Here is a 15,627-nt window from a genome sequence, read left to right on the forward strand (position 1 = left end):
CAAGGGTAAGTCATGCTTCACCAACCTGATTGCCTTCTATGATGAGATAACTGACTCTGTGGATATGGGAAAAGCGGTGGATGTGATATATCTTGACTTTAGCAAAGCTTTTGATATGGTTTCCCACAGTATTCTTGACAGCAAGTTAAAGAAGTATGTACTGGATGACTGGACTATAAGGTGGATAGAAAGCTGGCTCGATCATCGGGCTCAACAGGTAGCGATCAATGGCTCAATGTCTAGTTGGCAGCCAGTATCAAGCAGAGTGCCCCAGGGGTTGGTCCTGGGGCTGGTTTTGTTCAACATCTCTATTAATGATCTGAATGATGGGATGAATGGCACCCTCAGCAAATTCACAGATGACACTAAGCTAGGGGGGAGAGGTAGAAACGCTGGAGGGTAGGGATAGGGTCCAGAATGACCTAGACAAATTAGAGGATTGGGCCAAAAGAAATCTGATGAGGTTGAACAAGGACAAGTGCAGAGTTCTACATTTAGAAGGAAGAATCCCATGCACTGCTACAGGCTGGGGACCAACTGGCTAAGCAGCAGTTCTGCAGAAACAGACCTGGGGATTACAGTGGATGATAAGATGGATATGAGTCAGCAGTGTGCCCTTGTTGCCAAGAAGGCCAAAGGCATATTGGGCTGCATTAGTAGGAGCGTTGGAGCAGATTGAGGGAAGTGAGGCCACATCTAGAGTATTGCATCCAGATTTGGGCCCCCCACTACAGAAAGGATGTGGACAAATTGGAGGGAGTCCAGCAGAGGGCAATGAAAATGATTAAGGGGCTGGGGCACATGACTTATGAGGAGAGGCTGAGGGAACTGGGGTTATTTAGTCTGCAGAAGAGAAGAGTGAGGGAGGGATTTGATAGCAGCCTTCAACTACCTGAAGGGGGGTTCCAAAGAAGATGGAGCTAGGCTGTTCTCAGTGGTGGCGGATGACAGAACAAGGAGCAATGGTCTCAAGTTGCTGTGGGGGAGGTCTAGGTTGGATATTAGGAAACACTATTTCACTAGGAGGGTGGTGAAGCACTGGAATGGGTTAACTAGGGAGGGGGTGGAATCTCCATCCATAGAGGTTTTTAAGGCCCGGCTTGACAGAGCCCTGGCTGGGATGATTTAGTTGGTGTTGGTCCTGCTTTGAGCAGAGGATTGGACTAGATGACTTCCTGAGGTCTCTTCCAACCTGAATATCCTACGATTCTATGTGGGTGCTACCTCAAGGGATGGTGTGGAGAAGTGAGAGGACCTACAGACAATGCACTGTTCTAGCTGAAGTGCTTATAGCACAGCGTAACTCCTGCTTCTCAAGGGGTTAGTGTTCGTCTTATCTCCCATATTAAGCAGCAGAAAAGCTCACCTCCAACAGGCCTGGGTATCATTCCAATATGTCATGCCATTTGTATGCACTCAGTTCTGAGGACAGACATGACTCCTGTGCAGTGCCATGATTCCATTTTTCCTCCATAAGAAAGATGGCTTTATGGGTAAAGCATAGGGCTGAAAAGAGATGTGGTGCTCTGCTGCTTCCCAACTATGGGCAAGTCACTTATCTGGTCAGTGCCACAGTTCTTATCTGTCAGGTTGGAATGGCATTTGCTTCCCTCCTAAGTGTGCACTGAAGCCTGATTCAACAATGTCAGAAACTGATTTGTCCTTCTCTGTTACCTCCTAGCCACAGATCTTTCCAAATGCGGCTTCCTTTGTTTTAATTCCACAAGGCTCCCTTGTCTCCTGTCTCGGGGGGGGAAACCTGTTTCTCCCTGTGTTTGGACACAGACTTGAAAGCATAATATCGGTGAATATCCATAATGCCTCAGCTAGTGTTAATACAGATATTTCACAATGATATTAATCATCAATGTGGCACTAGCTTTCATAAAAGACCTTAACTGCACTTTTACAATATAGTAATATTGTATACAATCAGTTGATTCAATTACTTATCATTTGAGGTTCAGACCTGTGGAAGAGCCTATCTCCCTCACTCACTAAGTTGATGGCTTTGTTTGCCTTTTATGTACATGTACCTTTGTTGTCTCTGCCTGGTTGGTCAGACAAACAAATACACATTCTGTTGTTTAGGGCACAATGAGCTGATGCATTGCTTGCCAAACACATTTTAATAACATAATTCTAGCACATATCCATAACTCATTGTACACATCCCATACATACAACATGCAATAATTTTAAGTATCAGTGTGATATTAGTTTTCCAATGATAGCTTACATGAGACCTTTTACATCCAGATTATGACAACAGTTTGTTAGCTGTAGTGAGTATGTCAGGCCTGACGGGAGCTGCTAACAGAGCACTGAACCACAAATGCGCATTTGTGTCATACCGTCCCGTAGTACCAAGCACTAAAGGGAGCATTTCCCATGCAGTGTTTCTCTTTTCTCCTCCTTTTTCCTCTCTGTTGTTGGGCTATTTAAATTTTGAGAGAAAGGTTTATTTAGATTTAACTTTATTTCACACCTAAATTGTCAGGTCATCAGTGTATTATACTGTTGCTTGCCCTAATTATCAAAAGGAAAATGTACTGAATTAGTGCTCTTGAGGCAAGCGACAGAAGAAGGCCCTGCAAGCCTCTCACTTATTCAGAGGAGTGAGCCACTACAATGGACTACTGTTTTATCAATGCCCTGCAGATGCTGTACCCTAAGGCCACCTCCACTTTTGAGAAATAGCCCAGTGTCTTATAAGATGTTTTCTGAGATATTCATATCCCTTAAACATGTTTGTTCTACCAACCTCCTGCTGAGCTGCCATGGGGCAGAGACAGGTACAGCGTTACTGTCTGTGCAAAAGAATTATAAACTTTCTGCTTGTAATGCCCATGTTCAGTTTGGGGCTTTCCCAGTATGTGTTGTCTAATGGAATCTTCTGATCACTGTTTTTGGCTGTATTTTTTGTTTATTTGTTAGGTCACTATAGCCAATTAATCACATGACAATACTCCACAGCTTAGTTTTGATTGTCCAATGAATACTAGTGGGGTTGCTTAGCTCATACAACATTGCACTTTAAACTATCCTTATTGCACTGTGTTCAAAATAATTAAAAAAGAAAGAAGTATCAGAAAGGCAAATTAGAGAGTTCCAATGAAAAGTCTCTTATTCTAAGAATGTGGAAGATTCACTTAAAATGACATGCACGGTTTCCTGAGCCAGACAGATTATCTGTCTAGGTGCTTATACGGTCCCATCACTATATTATTTCAGCACCTTCCAAGTTTTTAAATGTAGAAATAATTGATCTTCCTTCCTATCCTGGAGGAAGAATAACTTGATTAGTTTATAGAGAGATGGGGGGGGGGGGAATGCTGCATATGCACGCTTGCGTGTGTGTAGAATTTATTGAGGGAAAGGCAAATCAAAGAAATGAGTCTTGCATTTAGTTCCAAACAGAGGGAGGGGGTGGGGTAACAAACATACAAACGCACAATATTACTAGGAATTATAAGAAGCATGTAAAAAGCTACAGATTTAGAATCCTTTTTGAGCATTTGGCTGTGTGAGTAAGCTATTTTTATTAAGAAATATTTATCTGCAGTGAGAAGTTGCTTGCTGGTTGGATAATTTCACCAAAATGATTTGTTATGCTTACAGTGCTTTCTCCTATAGCAAATGCTGACCTCTGATGTCATAAGTGGAGTATCTATGGCAACTTTGAGTGGTACAACTCATTTTACACTAGGGCTTTACCTCCTTACTTGGTACCTGGGATTAGAACAGCAAAGATGAGCAGTTTAGAGTACTTAGCATATCCGGTGATTATTGCTAATCACAGGCAGAGTACTATCATGAAGAAAAAACTGGACATTGGTGACTACCTCTCTCACAAGAACAAACTAGAACTCGGTATGTTTTCTTAAATATTTCTCCTCCACATTTTTGAAGTAACAGTTAAAAGGTTTTAAAACCAGATGAGATATTTTCCTGAAGGATAGCTAGCCATACAACTCAGAAAGTGTAAATTATATACACCAGAAAAATGGGAACTTCAGTCAGGACTCTGTATAAGTAAAGAAGGCTTGAGGAAATCCTGCTGGGAAATACGGGTACTTTCTCTTTTTAAGATAAGACCAGACCCATGTTTTAAGATGACATACAATCCTGTTAGTTTGTAGTTTCCATGATGAGAGCCAGTGGATTCACAGAATGACACAGGGTTTCTTGAGGATTTGAAACTTTCTCAGAACTTCATAATTTTACAGATTTATACCCAAACATATTAAGAGTTTCTTTTTATGTTGGAGGATAGGTGGCATCAGAGGATTTACACAATTTATTTGAGAAGAGTTTATCAAATTGGCATTGCTAGTAATCAGATAGATTTATTGATATATATATATATATATATATATATATATATATATATATATATATATATATATATATTCTTATCAATAAATCTATATATATATATATAAATCTTGTATCTGACCTGCAAGCGCTGATGGAAAAATTATTAGGACAGTTGGATTTTTTATTAATTTGAAGTTAAGATTCTTAAATTTCTGTTTATTCTGATTCAGAGATCAAATGAATAGATTAAAAATATGAGGTGCTCTCTAATAATTAACTAATGATGGAACAGCTTCTGTATGAGAGGTTTCAGAGTAGCCGCCATGTTAGTCTGTATTCGCAAAAAGAAAAGGAGTACTAGTGGCACCTTAGAGACTAACCAATTTATTTGAGCATAAGCTTTCGTGAGCTACAGCATCCGATGAAGTGAGTCTCTAAGGTGCCACTAGTACTCCTTTCCTTCTCTATGAGGAGAGATTAAAAATATGGGGATGTTTCAGTTTGGAAGAGTGGATGTGATAAAGGTCTACAAAATCATGAATGGTGAGGAGAAAGTGAATAAGGAAGTTTTTACCCCTTCACATGACACAAGAACGAGGTGTTACCCAATGAAATTAATAGGCAGCAGGTTTAAAACAAACAAAAAGAAGTACTTCTTCACACAATGCACAGTCAACCTGTGGAACTCGTTGCCAGGGGATATTATGAAAGCCAAACTATAATGGGGGGGGTGTCAAAAAGAATGTGGTTCTCAACTTTTCCAGAGTACTGTACCCCTTGCAGGAATCTGATTTGTCTTGCGTACCCCAAGTTTCACCTCACTTAAAAACTACTTGCTTACAAAATCAGATACAAAAATACAGCAGTGTCACAGCACACTATTACTGATAAATTGCTTATGTTCTCATTTTTACTGTATAATTATAAAATAAATCAATTGGAATAGAAATATTGTACTTACATTTCAGTGTATTGTACATACAGCAGTATAAACAAATCATTGTCTGTATGAAATTTTGGTCCGTACTGACTTTACTAGTGCTTTTTATGTAACCTGTTGTAAAACGAGGCAAATAGCTAGATGAGTTGATGTAGCCCCTGGAAGACCGCGGCATACCCCTAAGTTCATGAAGGATAGGGCCATCAATGGCTATTAGCCAATATGGTCAGAGATGCAACCCCATACTCTGGGTGTTCCGAGTTTCTCATTGCCAGAAGTTGAGAGTGGATGACAGGACGGCCCGATTGATGATTACCTGTTGTGTTCATTCCCTCGGAAGCACTTGCCATTGGCCCCTGTCAGAAGACAGGATGCTGGGCTAGATGGACCCAGTATGACCGGTGTTGTGTTCTTATGATGCTGTGCTAAGTAACAAAAGACTGGGGAAAGGGAGTGGGGTGTCAGCAGCTCTTAAAGACTCATCATAGCAAAATATTCATTTTGATTTTGTCTTTTTCCTCAAGCAAGACCTCGTGTTGATAATAAACCCCCACGTGCACAAACCCACCATCACTTTAAAATGAGCAAGATTCAGGTACTCTTCTTTCCATGTGTGTTCAGTTAGCTCCTGTACTAATCGAGGTTTATTCATCATGCTTTGCACAGTGCCATAAAGATCAGGCAGCGCTTCAGATAAGTAAAGAGCGGGGTATAGTCGACTTTGGGTGTGGCACAGCAAGGGTTCACACCTAGGAAAGCGGGTGGGGAGAGTGAGAGGATGCAGAAACCATAGTCAAAGGATCAAAGATGCGCCTGGCCTCTGCATGTCTTGTTAGTTTCTTTAAAATACATATTTATTTTGATGAAATATAGTGGGGAGGGCAGTAGTGCTGGACAAGCAGAGAGCATGGCAGTTATGGACATGACAGGAGTGGGCAGGGGGGCTGGTTGGCAGGCGTGGCAAGCAATGGACTATAGGAGTGGACGTTAATGGGAGGCTAACCCAATAAAGTGCGTCTTGAGGAAGGATTTGAAGCAGGAGAGTGATGTCACAAAACTGGGTCTCTTGCACAGGAGGACCAGAAGAGAATTGGTAGAATCGAAAGAGAAAACAAGCAGCTGGCAGAGAGGTTAGCTACCATTCAGCGTGGGACAGGGATGGTGGATTGCTGGAATGAATACTTTCAGAGGAGGTAGATAGTATTATTTGAATTACAGGAGCAGCCCAAAGCCTCACTCTGAATCAGATTCCCTATTGTGCTGGGCATAGCACAAACGTACAGCAGACAGTGCAGCTGCAAAGAACTCACACTCCACAAAAGGCAGAGCTACCTCAGTTATCACCCTTTCATGTTCACTCCTTTGTTCTCAGAAGTTGAACTGGTGCATTTGAGGAACGCGGTACCGTCTGAGGCCAGATGATGCCCTCAGGCTTAAAAGGGCCATTTTTGGCAGAAGCAGCTGGAGTTGCACCAATAAGGCAGCATTCACCCACCTCACCCCTCCATGGAAGTCACTTTTATGTGTTTCTGGGAGGGAATGGGACAAGGCAGTAATTGCTCTCTGCTCCAATCCATGGGCCTCAATTGCATCCTCATGCTCCTTGACCCCTCCATGGCTTTTGATGCTGCCATTCATTTCCTCTGCGCGCAAGTGTGCGCGCGCGCACACACACACACACACACACTCTCTCTCTCTGTTCTCCTGCCTCTCTGTCTTTCTTTCTTTTGGGGTAGGGGTTTCTCCTCACCTTACCCATTCTCTGTCCGGACTATACAGGGTTCTGTCCTTGGCCTGCTCTACTTTTTATTGTGCACTGTCCAACTCAACTGTTGTTTTATTGTGCACTGTCCAACTCAACTCAACCTGGCCTCCCAGACAACCACCCAGCGAAAGCTCGCACCCAGGCCCTGATTATCAACTGTCTGGCGGATGCAACTTTCTCCTCTCTGGCCACCCTGTCACCCACATCACCCCCTCCAGTCCACGCAAAATGTGTTCAGTAAGATAATCTTCCTGGCCTATCTCTCACCCCATATCAGCCTCTCCCCGACCCGCATCGTTCGACTGTCTGCTCTCATTCCACAACAAGTTTTTGCTTCCCATCCTTCCTCGCCTCCAGAGCCCTGCATAGCTCTGCCCCCCGTCCCCCACATTTATCAAACCTTGTCTTTCATGAGCCCTCACCCATTCTGCACTTCCAGCCCTGACACTGTCGGGGGAGCCAGTATGTTCCAACCCACCATCCAGTGACCTTGTAACAGTCACTAGAAGCTCACCTCTGACAGAAGCCTCCAGTCCTTGGATCTGATTAGTGGAACTCGGGGGTAGGGAGGACCCTGACTAGTTCCCTAATTGAATTTAAACCAAGCAGAGGAACAGGAAGTTGTTTATGCAACTGTTTCCCTTGCTTAGGGCTGCCTCCCCTGCACTACCTGAGACTGATCTCCCGACCCTGCCTCTGGTTCTGCTCTTTGGCACTATCCTCAGGCTCTGATTTGCTGGTAACCTGACCCCCCTGCCTCTGATGCCTGAGGCTCAGTCTGCCCTTCAGCACTGTCTCCACCTCTGATCACCTGCTAGCCTGACCTGGCCTGCCACTTGGCTTCTGACTCGTCCTAACCCCTAGGCATGACTGCCCACAGTCCAGTCACGACAGAGATGCAGTACACCCATTCTCCCTCAAGAATCCAGCCTTTTCCCGTGCTGCCCTCCCCAGTCATGGAATGCCCTTCCAAACTGGTTTATCAATATATCACCACCCATGCCACATTCATGCCCCTCCTTATAATCCATTCCTACTAGGACACCCATCTGAAGCGAGCCAACCGAGAGATGTATTTTCTTTCTGTACATTTAAAACTATAGACAAGATTCCCTGTATGTGGTGCACATGTCTTTGCTAGCAGCAGCATGACTTTATTACTGTCTTCCTTTCTACACCCTTCATTTCTGTTCTGTTGCTTCTTTCCTGCAGCACGTGTGATACAGTGTAAGCTGTTTGGGGCTACATATGCACTGGGAGACACCTGCTACAGTTTGGGATGCTGCAAAGTCACCAATAATCATAAATCTAGAAATCAGCGTGGAGGGAACAGGGGACACTTATGCCAAAAAATATGATTTCACAACTCTGGGTTTCAGGCAACATCTGCTACTGAGCCTTTATAGGAGAGCTGTGAACTGGAGTCAATCATCAGTGAGCAGACTCAGTGAAATACATCAGTTATGCCCCTTAGCTGAGGACAGATAAAAATTATTTTCACTGAGCATATGCCACCTGTTACTGTCAGCACATGCCTCACTAGTGTCAGCCATTCAGCACAAAGATTCTGAGTATTCGATGGGTTTACAAATAAGGTTTTCATTCACATTTGTTTTTTGCAGCTCAAATAGGGAGAAGCAGAACAGAGATATGGTGAGAATCACTGTTGAAAACCAGGGGATTCTGAAGCGACTTGGTGATCCTAAACCTACATATGATCGTAGGAAGTCTGAGATGGATTGGCAGGCATGTATAATCATTTTATTCTTGGAAACACTATTTGCAGCTATAGTCAGACTAAACAAGGCGCAGAAGTTGAATTGGCTGATCTGAAAGTTTTCCAAACCAAAATATGCATGATCAGCTGTTGGCTGGTTTCTCTGGTTCCTGTAGTGCTGGGCATATACATCCTTTATTAAAGCAAACCACAACAGTCTTATGTTGGGTATAGATGTATCTAGAACATAAGAATGGCCCTACTGGGTCAGACCAAGGGTCCATCTAGCGCAGTCTCCTGTCTTCTGACAGTGGCCAGTGCCAGGTGCCCCAGAGGGAATGAACAGAACAGGTAATCATCAAGTGATCCATCCCCTGTCACTCATTCCCAGCTTCTGGCAAACAGAGGCTAGGGACACTATTCCTGCCCATCCTGGCTAATAGCCATTGATGGACCTATCCTCCATGAATGTATCTAGTTCTTTTTTGAACCCTGTTATGGTCTTGGCCTTCACAACATCCTCTGGCAAGGAGTTCCACAGGTTGACTGTGCATTGTGTGAAGAAATACTTCCTTTTATTGTTTTAAACCTGCTGCCTATTCATTTCATTTGGTGACCCCTAATTCTTGTGTTATGAGAAGTAGTAAACAACACTTCCTTATCTACTTTTTCTATAACAGTCATGATTTTATAGACCCCAAGCATATCTCCCCATAGCCGTCTCTTTTCCAAGCTGAGAAGTCCCAGTCTTGTTAATCTCTCCTCATACGGAAGCCGTTCCATACTCCTAAGCATTTTTGTTGCCCTTTTCTGAACCTTTTCCAAAGCCAATATATCTTTTTTGAGATGGGGCAACTACATCTGCACACAGTATTCAAGATGTGGGCGTACCATGGATTTATATAGAGGCAACATGATATTTTCTGTCTTATTATCTATCCCTTTCTTAATGATTCCCAACATTCTGTTTGCTTTTTTGACTGCTGCTGCATGTTGAGTGGATGTTTTCAGAGAACTATCCACAATGACTCCAAGATCTCTTTCTTGAGTGGTAATGGCTAATTTAGACCCCATCATTTTATATGTATAGTTGGAATTATGCTTTCCAATGTGCATTACTTTGAATTTATCAACATTAAATTTCATCTGCCATTTTGTTGCCCAGTCACCCAGTTCTGAGAGATCCTTTTGTAGCTCTTCGCAGTCTGCCTGGGTCTTAACTATCTTTAGTAATTTTGTATCATCTGCAAATTTTGCCACCTCACTGTTTACCGCTTTTTCCAGATAATTTATGAGTATGTTGAATAGGACTGGTCGCAGAACAGACCCCTGGGGGGCACCAGTATTTACCTCTCTCCATTCTGAAAACTGACCAGTTATTCCTACCCTTTGTTTCCTATCTTTTAACCAGTTACCAATCCATGAGAGCACCTTCCCTCTTATCCCATGTCAGCTTACTTTGCGTAAGAGCCTTTGGTGAGAGACCTTGTCAAAGGCTTTCTGAAAATCTAAGTACACTATATTCACTGGATCCCCTTGGTCCACATGCTTGTTGACCCCCTCAAAGAATTCTAGTAGATTGGCGAGGCATGATTTCCCTTTAGTAAAACCATGCTGACTCTTCCTCAACAAATTATGTTCATCTATATGTCTGACAATATTGTTGTTTACTATAGTTTCAACCAGTTTGCCCGGTACTGAAGTCAGGCTTAGAGGCCTGTAATTGCCAGGATCACCTCTGGAGCCCTTCTTAAAAATTGGCGTCACGTTAGCTATCCTCCCGTCATCTGGTACAGAAGCTGACTTAAATGATAGGTTACAGACTACTTCTGCAATGTCACATTTGAGTTCCTTCAGAACTCTTGGGTGAATACCATCTGGTCCTGGTGACTTATTGCTGTTTAATTTATCAATTTGTTCCAAAACCTCCTCTAAGGATACCTCAATCTGGGACAGTTCCTCAGATCTGTCACCTAAAAAGAATGGCTCAGGTTTGGGAGTCTCCCTCACATCCTCAGCCATGAAGACCGATGCAAAGAATTCATTTAGTTTCTCCGCAATGACCTTATGGTCCTTGAGTGGTCCTTTAGCACCTTGATCGTCCACTGATTGTTTAGCAGGCTTCCTGCTTCTGATGTACTTAAAAAAAGTTTGCTATTACTTTTTGAGTCTTTGGCTAACTGTTCCTCAGATTCTTTTTTTACCTTCCTAATTGTATTTTTATACTTCATTTGCCGGTGTTTATGCTCCTTTCTATTTTCCTCACTAGGATTTAATGTCCACTTTTTAAAGGATGTCTTTTTGCCTCTCACTGCTTCTTTTACTTTGTTGCATAGGTGTATCTGTATATGTCTATCTAGGTATAGGCAAGTCCAATACCACTGCACAGTAATATGGAGCGGATCTTGTTAAATCAAATACTACTTAGTTAATCATATAGTGGGCTAGATATAATTGCTCCCTAAAGCTACCCATTGTGGTAATCAGCAAGACTTGGGTAATGGAAAAGGGGAGAATTCATTAGAATTAGATTAATGCCTTGTCAAGTATTTATTAAATGAAAAACATCTCCCTGTTCATCAGGCTGAAGGGCTGGCTCCCTTAAGGGATGGAGTCTCAGTGTAATAAGGGTTCTCTCATTGGGGTGTGAGCTTCGTTGACCTTTTATTCTGACATTCTCAATTAATATGACCTTTTAGTACAAAAAAAGAAAACTACACCTGTTATGCTGTGTTTATAACTTAAATGTGAACATCACCCTCTAGTCACATGCGTGATTTCAGATGTAAAATCCGTTTGTGCCTGAACAAGATTTTAGGCTCTGGCTTTTTCTTGTTAGCTACAAACTGCAATAAGTGACAAATCCACTCAAAGAAGAGTCTGAGCCCTAATTTCTGGCCAGGGTCCCTAATTTGACTGACAGCAGTGACTGATTTCTCACTGACACTTTGTGAAGTCACTGGAGTCTAAACTGGAAACGTTGCATTTCTCTAACTTTATGGCTACCCTCAGCCTGTTAGAGGCTCATGTTGTGTTCACACCTGCAGACTGTAAATTACTGACTTTCCCCACAACCAGTTCCATTTATGAGGATGTTTCATTCAGTTTGCAGTGGGACGGAGATAATGAAAAGAAAGTTATAAAAAATGAGTGCATGTATCTATGCTAGTTCTCTCCTCATAGCTCCCCCATTCTGCAAGAATCTTTCCAAGGACTCCATCTGCTTCCTGCATCATATCGTAAGGGGAAGAAGAGCCACCTCATGTTGCAGTCTTAGCAACACCTGAAACATGATTTACCTGTGTGAGCTTCTCAGCCCAGACAGCGGGTAATAGGCATTATTCCCTTCTTTGTGGCATAATCTATGTGCCACTCGCCACTCAGGAACTAAGACTTCACATTTTTTAGTCAAAGCACTGACTTTCAGTTAATTTATTTTTTGCAGCATTGACAGATTTTGAGAGTCTGGGGTAAATTCTTAAGCAGAGTGCGGGAGAAGAGTGTACAAACCCTGTTATTAGTGAACTGGGGTTGTATATGCATTTTCTCCCACACACTGCTTCAAAAGCATAGTTCTCTCTCGTAATTGTGAAAAGATGCCAACCCCAATTTCTCTGTCACAGAATTAAATGTCTCCCTTAAGTCACTTCTTACGCATGCAGTAAAATTCACAAAGCCACAAAACTCCCTCCAAAGAAGGAAACAAAGCTATGGAACAGCTGCAGCTTATTGTTGAAGGAAGGCTATTGAGTTTACACAATAATTGTCATGTCTCTGTCTCTCATTTTAAAACAAATTTGCTGAACCCATTTTGGATTCCTCAGTTACTGAAGATGATTTAGAGGCCCATTACAGCCTCCTCTATGCTGCATTACTGTCAAAAGGGTTAAGCAAGACCTGGGTCTCCAGATACCCTTAGTGTCCTGGTATTTCAGCTCTCGGAAATTCAAGAGACTAATAGAATTCTGTATCAAGGTTATAGACAGGAATTAATTAAAACACATGATTTAGAATGTGGGCTTTCTGTGGCAGGGTCTATGTCTTTGCTTGTTTTGTGAGAGGTGTGGCACATTTTTGGTAGCTCAAAAATACATATTTTAATTTCTTGATTGCAATCAGGATTAAAAATGTTACATTTTCAAAAGTGGCTTCTGCTATTTGATGCCCAACTCAAGCACCTTCAGCTCCCCACGGCTTTAACTAGAATTCTGGGAGACAGCACATGTGAAAATCAGACCCAAGACACCTCATTCTGAGATGCCCAAATCAGAAGAATCCAAAATCAGGGTCTACTTTTGGCCTCAGGCATTTACACTAACTACTAATAAAACAGAAAACCTGGATGAGCAATCCACAAGAGACCAGACTAAGCCCATTAATGACTAATCGCTGCAATGAAGAAACGCAAGTACTGAAGGAACAGGATGCATAAGTGTAAGGAAAACAAAAAAGCATCATGACCAAACAGTGTACTTGTTTTAATTACAATCCTAATAGTCACTTTAATAGATAATCAGTGTCACTGACAAATCTACTCTTTCCTTCTCGTTGGCAGAATTCACGGCACTATATCCGGAATACCACACGGTATCTTATTGCTTCTCAGGATAGCTAGGTATACAGTTCTGCCTTGGCTTTATTCATTTTCTAAAACGGTATGTGGCTGTCACAAAGTGTTGTTAGTGATGCAGCCTGATTTGTGTGTGTATTTTACCCCTGCTGCAGTCAGTGCATGTGCATAATACCTAGGAGAGACTGCTCCAGATCCTGCCTGCTCACCCATGAAATGCAGGACTGCTGAGTGACCTGGTAGCTTGCATTTAAACATGGCATCTTCTGAAATAACACCGGGGGGTGGGGGGGAGATTGTGTGTGTGTGTGTGTATCACAATCCTTTCCTCTCTCAACTTACCTGATGCCCCACAGGGCCTGCAAATCAGCACTGCCCTGAAGCTGCCTGCTCCTCCAGCTGGAATTTGTTCCAGCAAAGTGTCTGAAGCCTGAATATTGCCACCTTCTTCCATCTGCTCCTATTCCAGCCAGCTGAGATCTTTGCCCACAAGCCCCTTTAGCTAGTGCCAGTCCAAACACCTCCCAACTCCCCTCTGTACCCATTCAGTTGGGGTCCTGCCTATCATCATTCAGTTCCCCATAACCCCTCTCCAGAGGCCCTGGCTGTTGCAGAAATGCTTGAGCTCTAAATAATAAATGAAACTTTAAATTAGGTTAATTGCTTAATAGTTGGTTTATTAGGAGTTAGAATTTTGCCTTTATATGATGATTGACAACATGGGGCTGGTGAGTAAACAAGAGGTCTTGGCAAGATGAGGCAAAAGTTATTTTCATTTCATAACCACTCAAAATGCAAAAAAGGAGGAAATTGGTGTTTGCCAAAGGACAAAACTGGCAAAAAGATTAAAGAAATGTCCTAAAAGATTTGTAAAGTTTGAGACATTAAAAGAATAATGAAATTATTTGTGAATGTCCCAGGATGCCCAATCTGTAGACCTCACACTTGGGCCATGATTCAGCAAAATATTTACGCATGTGTTTAAGGTTTCGCTGAAGTCATTGTGCTAATGTACTTTGCTGAATTGGAGACTCAGGCATAACTCCTCATGGAGTCAACACTTCATTATCAACTGATTTTTTTCAATTCCCCTCCTTCCCTTTTCTTTCCAAATTGCAGGAGAATACACCAGGCATGGATAATACAGCAGAGACTCAGCACATCTTGAAAGTCTGATGGCTTGTTAGGGATACATATCACAACTGGCTGATGTTTTCTTAGGATTGTAAAATAAAATAGAGCATTGAATGAATGCAGTTTTCCTATAAAAGTGCAACTCCCCACTCCAGCCCCAAAATCTTCACCACAGATATGTCTACTTTTGCCATAATTTATTTTGAATTTACAAACAAAACTGCACCTAAAAAACTCATATCACAATTCTCCCAAATTAATAAAAAGGCGCTCGTGTTTAACTACAGGGTTTGATGCCTGCACAGGATAGAAATGGAGGCAAATATCATTTATTAGATGAATCAGATTGTAAATGACATTTTAGCGTTGTGTTTGATACCAATTTAGACCATGAGACATTTTCAGTTACTGTAATTTTAAATATTTTACAAAATCTGCACATTTCCATTTGTCTTGGTTCTTTTAGCAACTATTTCCTCTATTGGGATCTACTGGACTATAAAGCAAACCGAACCTATGTTGTACTTTTACTGCTACTATTTTGCAAGTGGTTTGATAGTAATTCCTGCATTGAGTAGATTTCTGTTGATATTATTTTACAGAACAGAGAATGATGTTTCATCTAACCTACATCCTTGTTCATGGTGACACATGGTATATATTTTATCATGTCTAGCTGGATGTATTAAAGCTGTTAGTAATCTGCAATAAATCTACAGACGCATTGATTATTTTACACAAAGGCACCCTCTTTCCATCTGGTATTGTCACAAAGTCACTTAGTGTGAAATTTTACTCTTTAGTTTAAAATTGCTTTCAAAGAGTTATGTCCAGCGATTATAAAATGGAGATGGTGCCTCAACTACCAGCTACGCTTGTCCAGCATCACTGCCTGTGAGCTACCCCCTCTGGGATGTGGTGGGCGAGGCAGAGTGTGAAAAGACTTGCAGGCAAAGCAGCTGGACACTCAGGCATTGTGGTTCTGGCATGGAGGAGGCGCTGTTTCTCTCTGGCAAACCACCTGTAGCTTTTCAGAGAGGAACCCAATCTGGCAGTCCAGAGCTGCTCGCTGGCAGGCCACTACAGGTCCAGCAGCCTGAGAAAGTGTCTTCCTCAAAGAGGTGACAAGGTGGAGTTTTCCTCAACACCTAAGGCCAGGTCTCCATTATACACTTTTCCCA

The 15,627-nt window shown here is 42.2% G+C and overlaps 1 protein-coding gene across 1 annotated transcript; it reads left to right on the forward strand.

Moving 5' to 3' along the window:
* Nucleotides 1-1,542: 1,542 nt before the first annotated feature.
* On the forward strand, nt 1,543-14,522 carry CFAP97D1 (CFAP97 domain containing 1). The gene is given in 7 exon segments (XM_074940404.1): nt 1,543-1,562; nt 3,710-3,873; nt 5,785-5,855; nt 6,335-6,453; nt 8,648-8,771; nt 14,432-14,467; nt 14,469-14,522. Coding segments are annotated over 7 exon segments (588 nt in total).
* Nucleotides 14,523-15,627: the final 1,105 nt, after the last annotated feature.

This window comes from Natator depressus, chromosome 27 (genome assembly GCF_965152275.1).
Source record: "Natator depressus isolate rNatDep1 chromosome 27, rNatDep2.hap1, whole genome shotgun sequence".
Taxonomy (NCBI): domain Eukaryota; kingdom Metazoa; phylum Chordata; order Testudines; family Cheloniidae; genus Natator; species Natator depressus.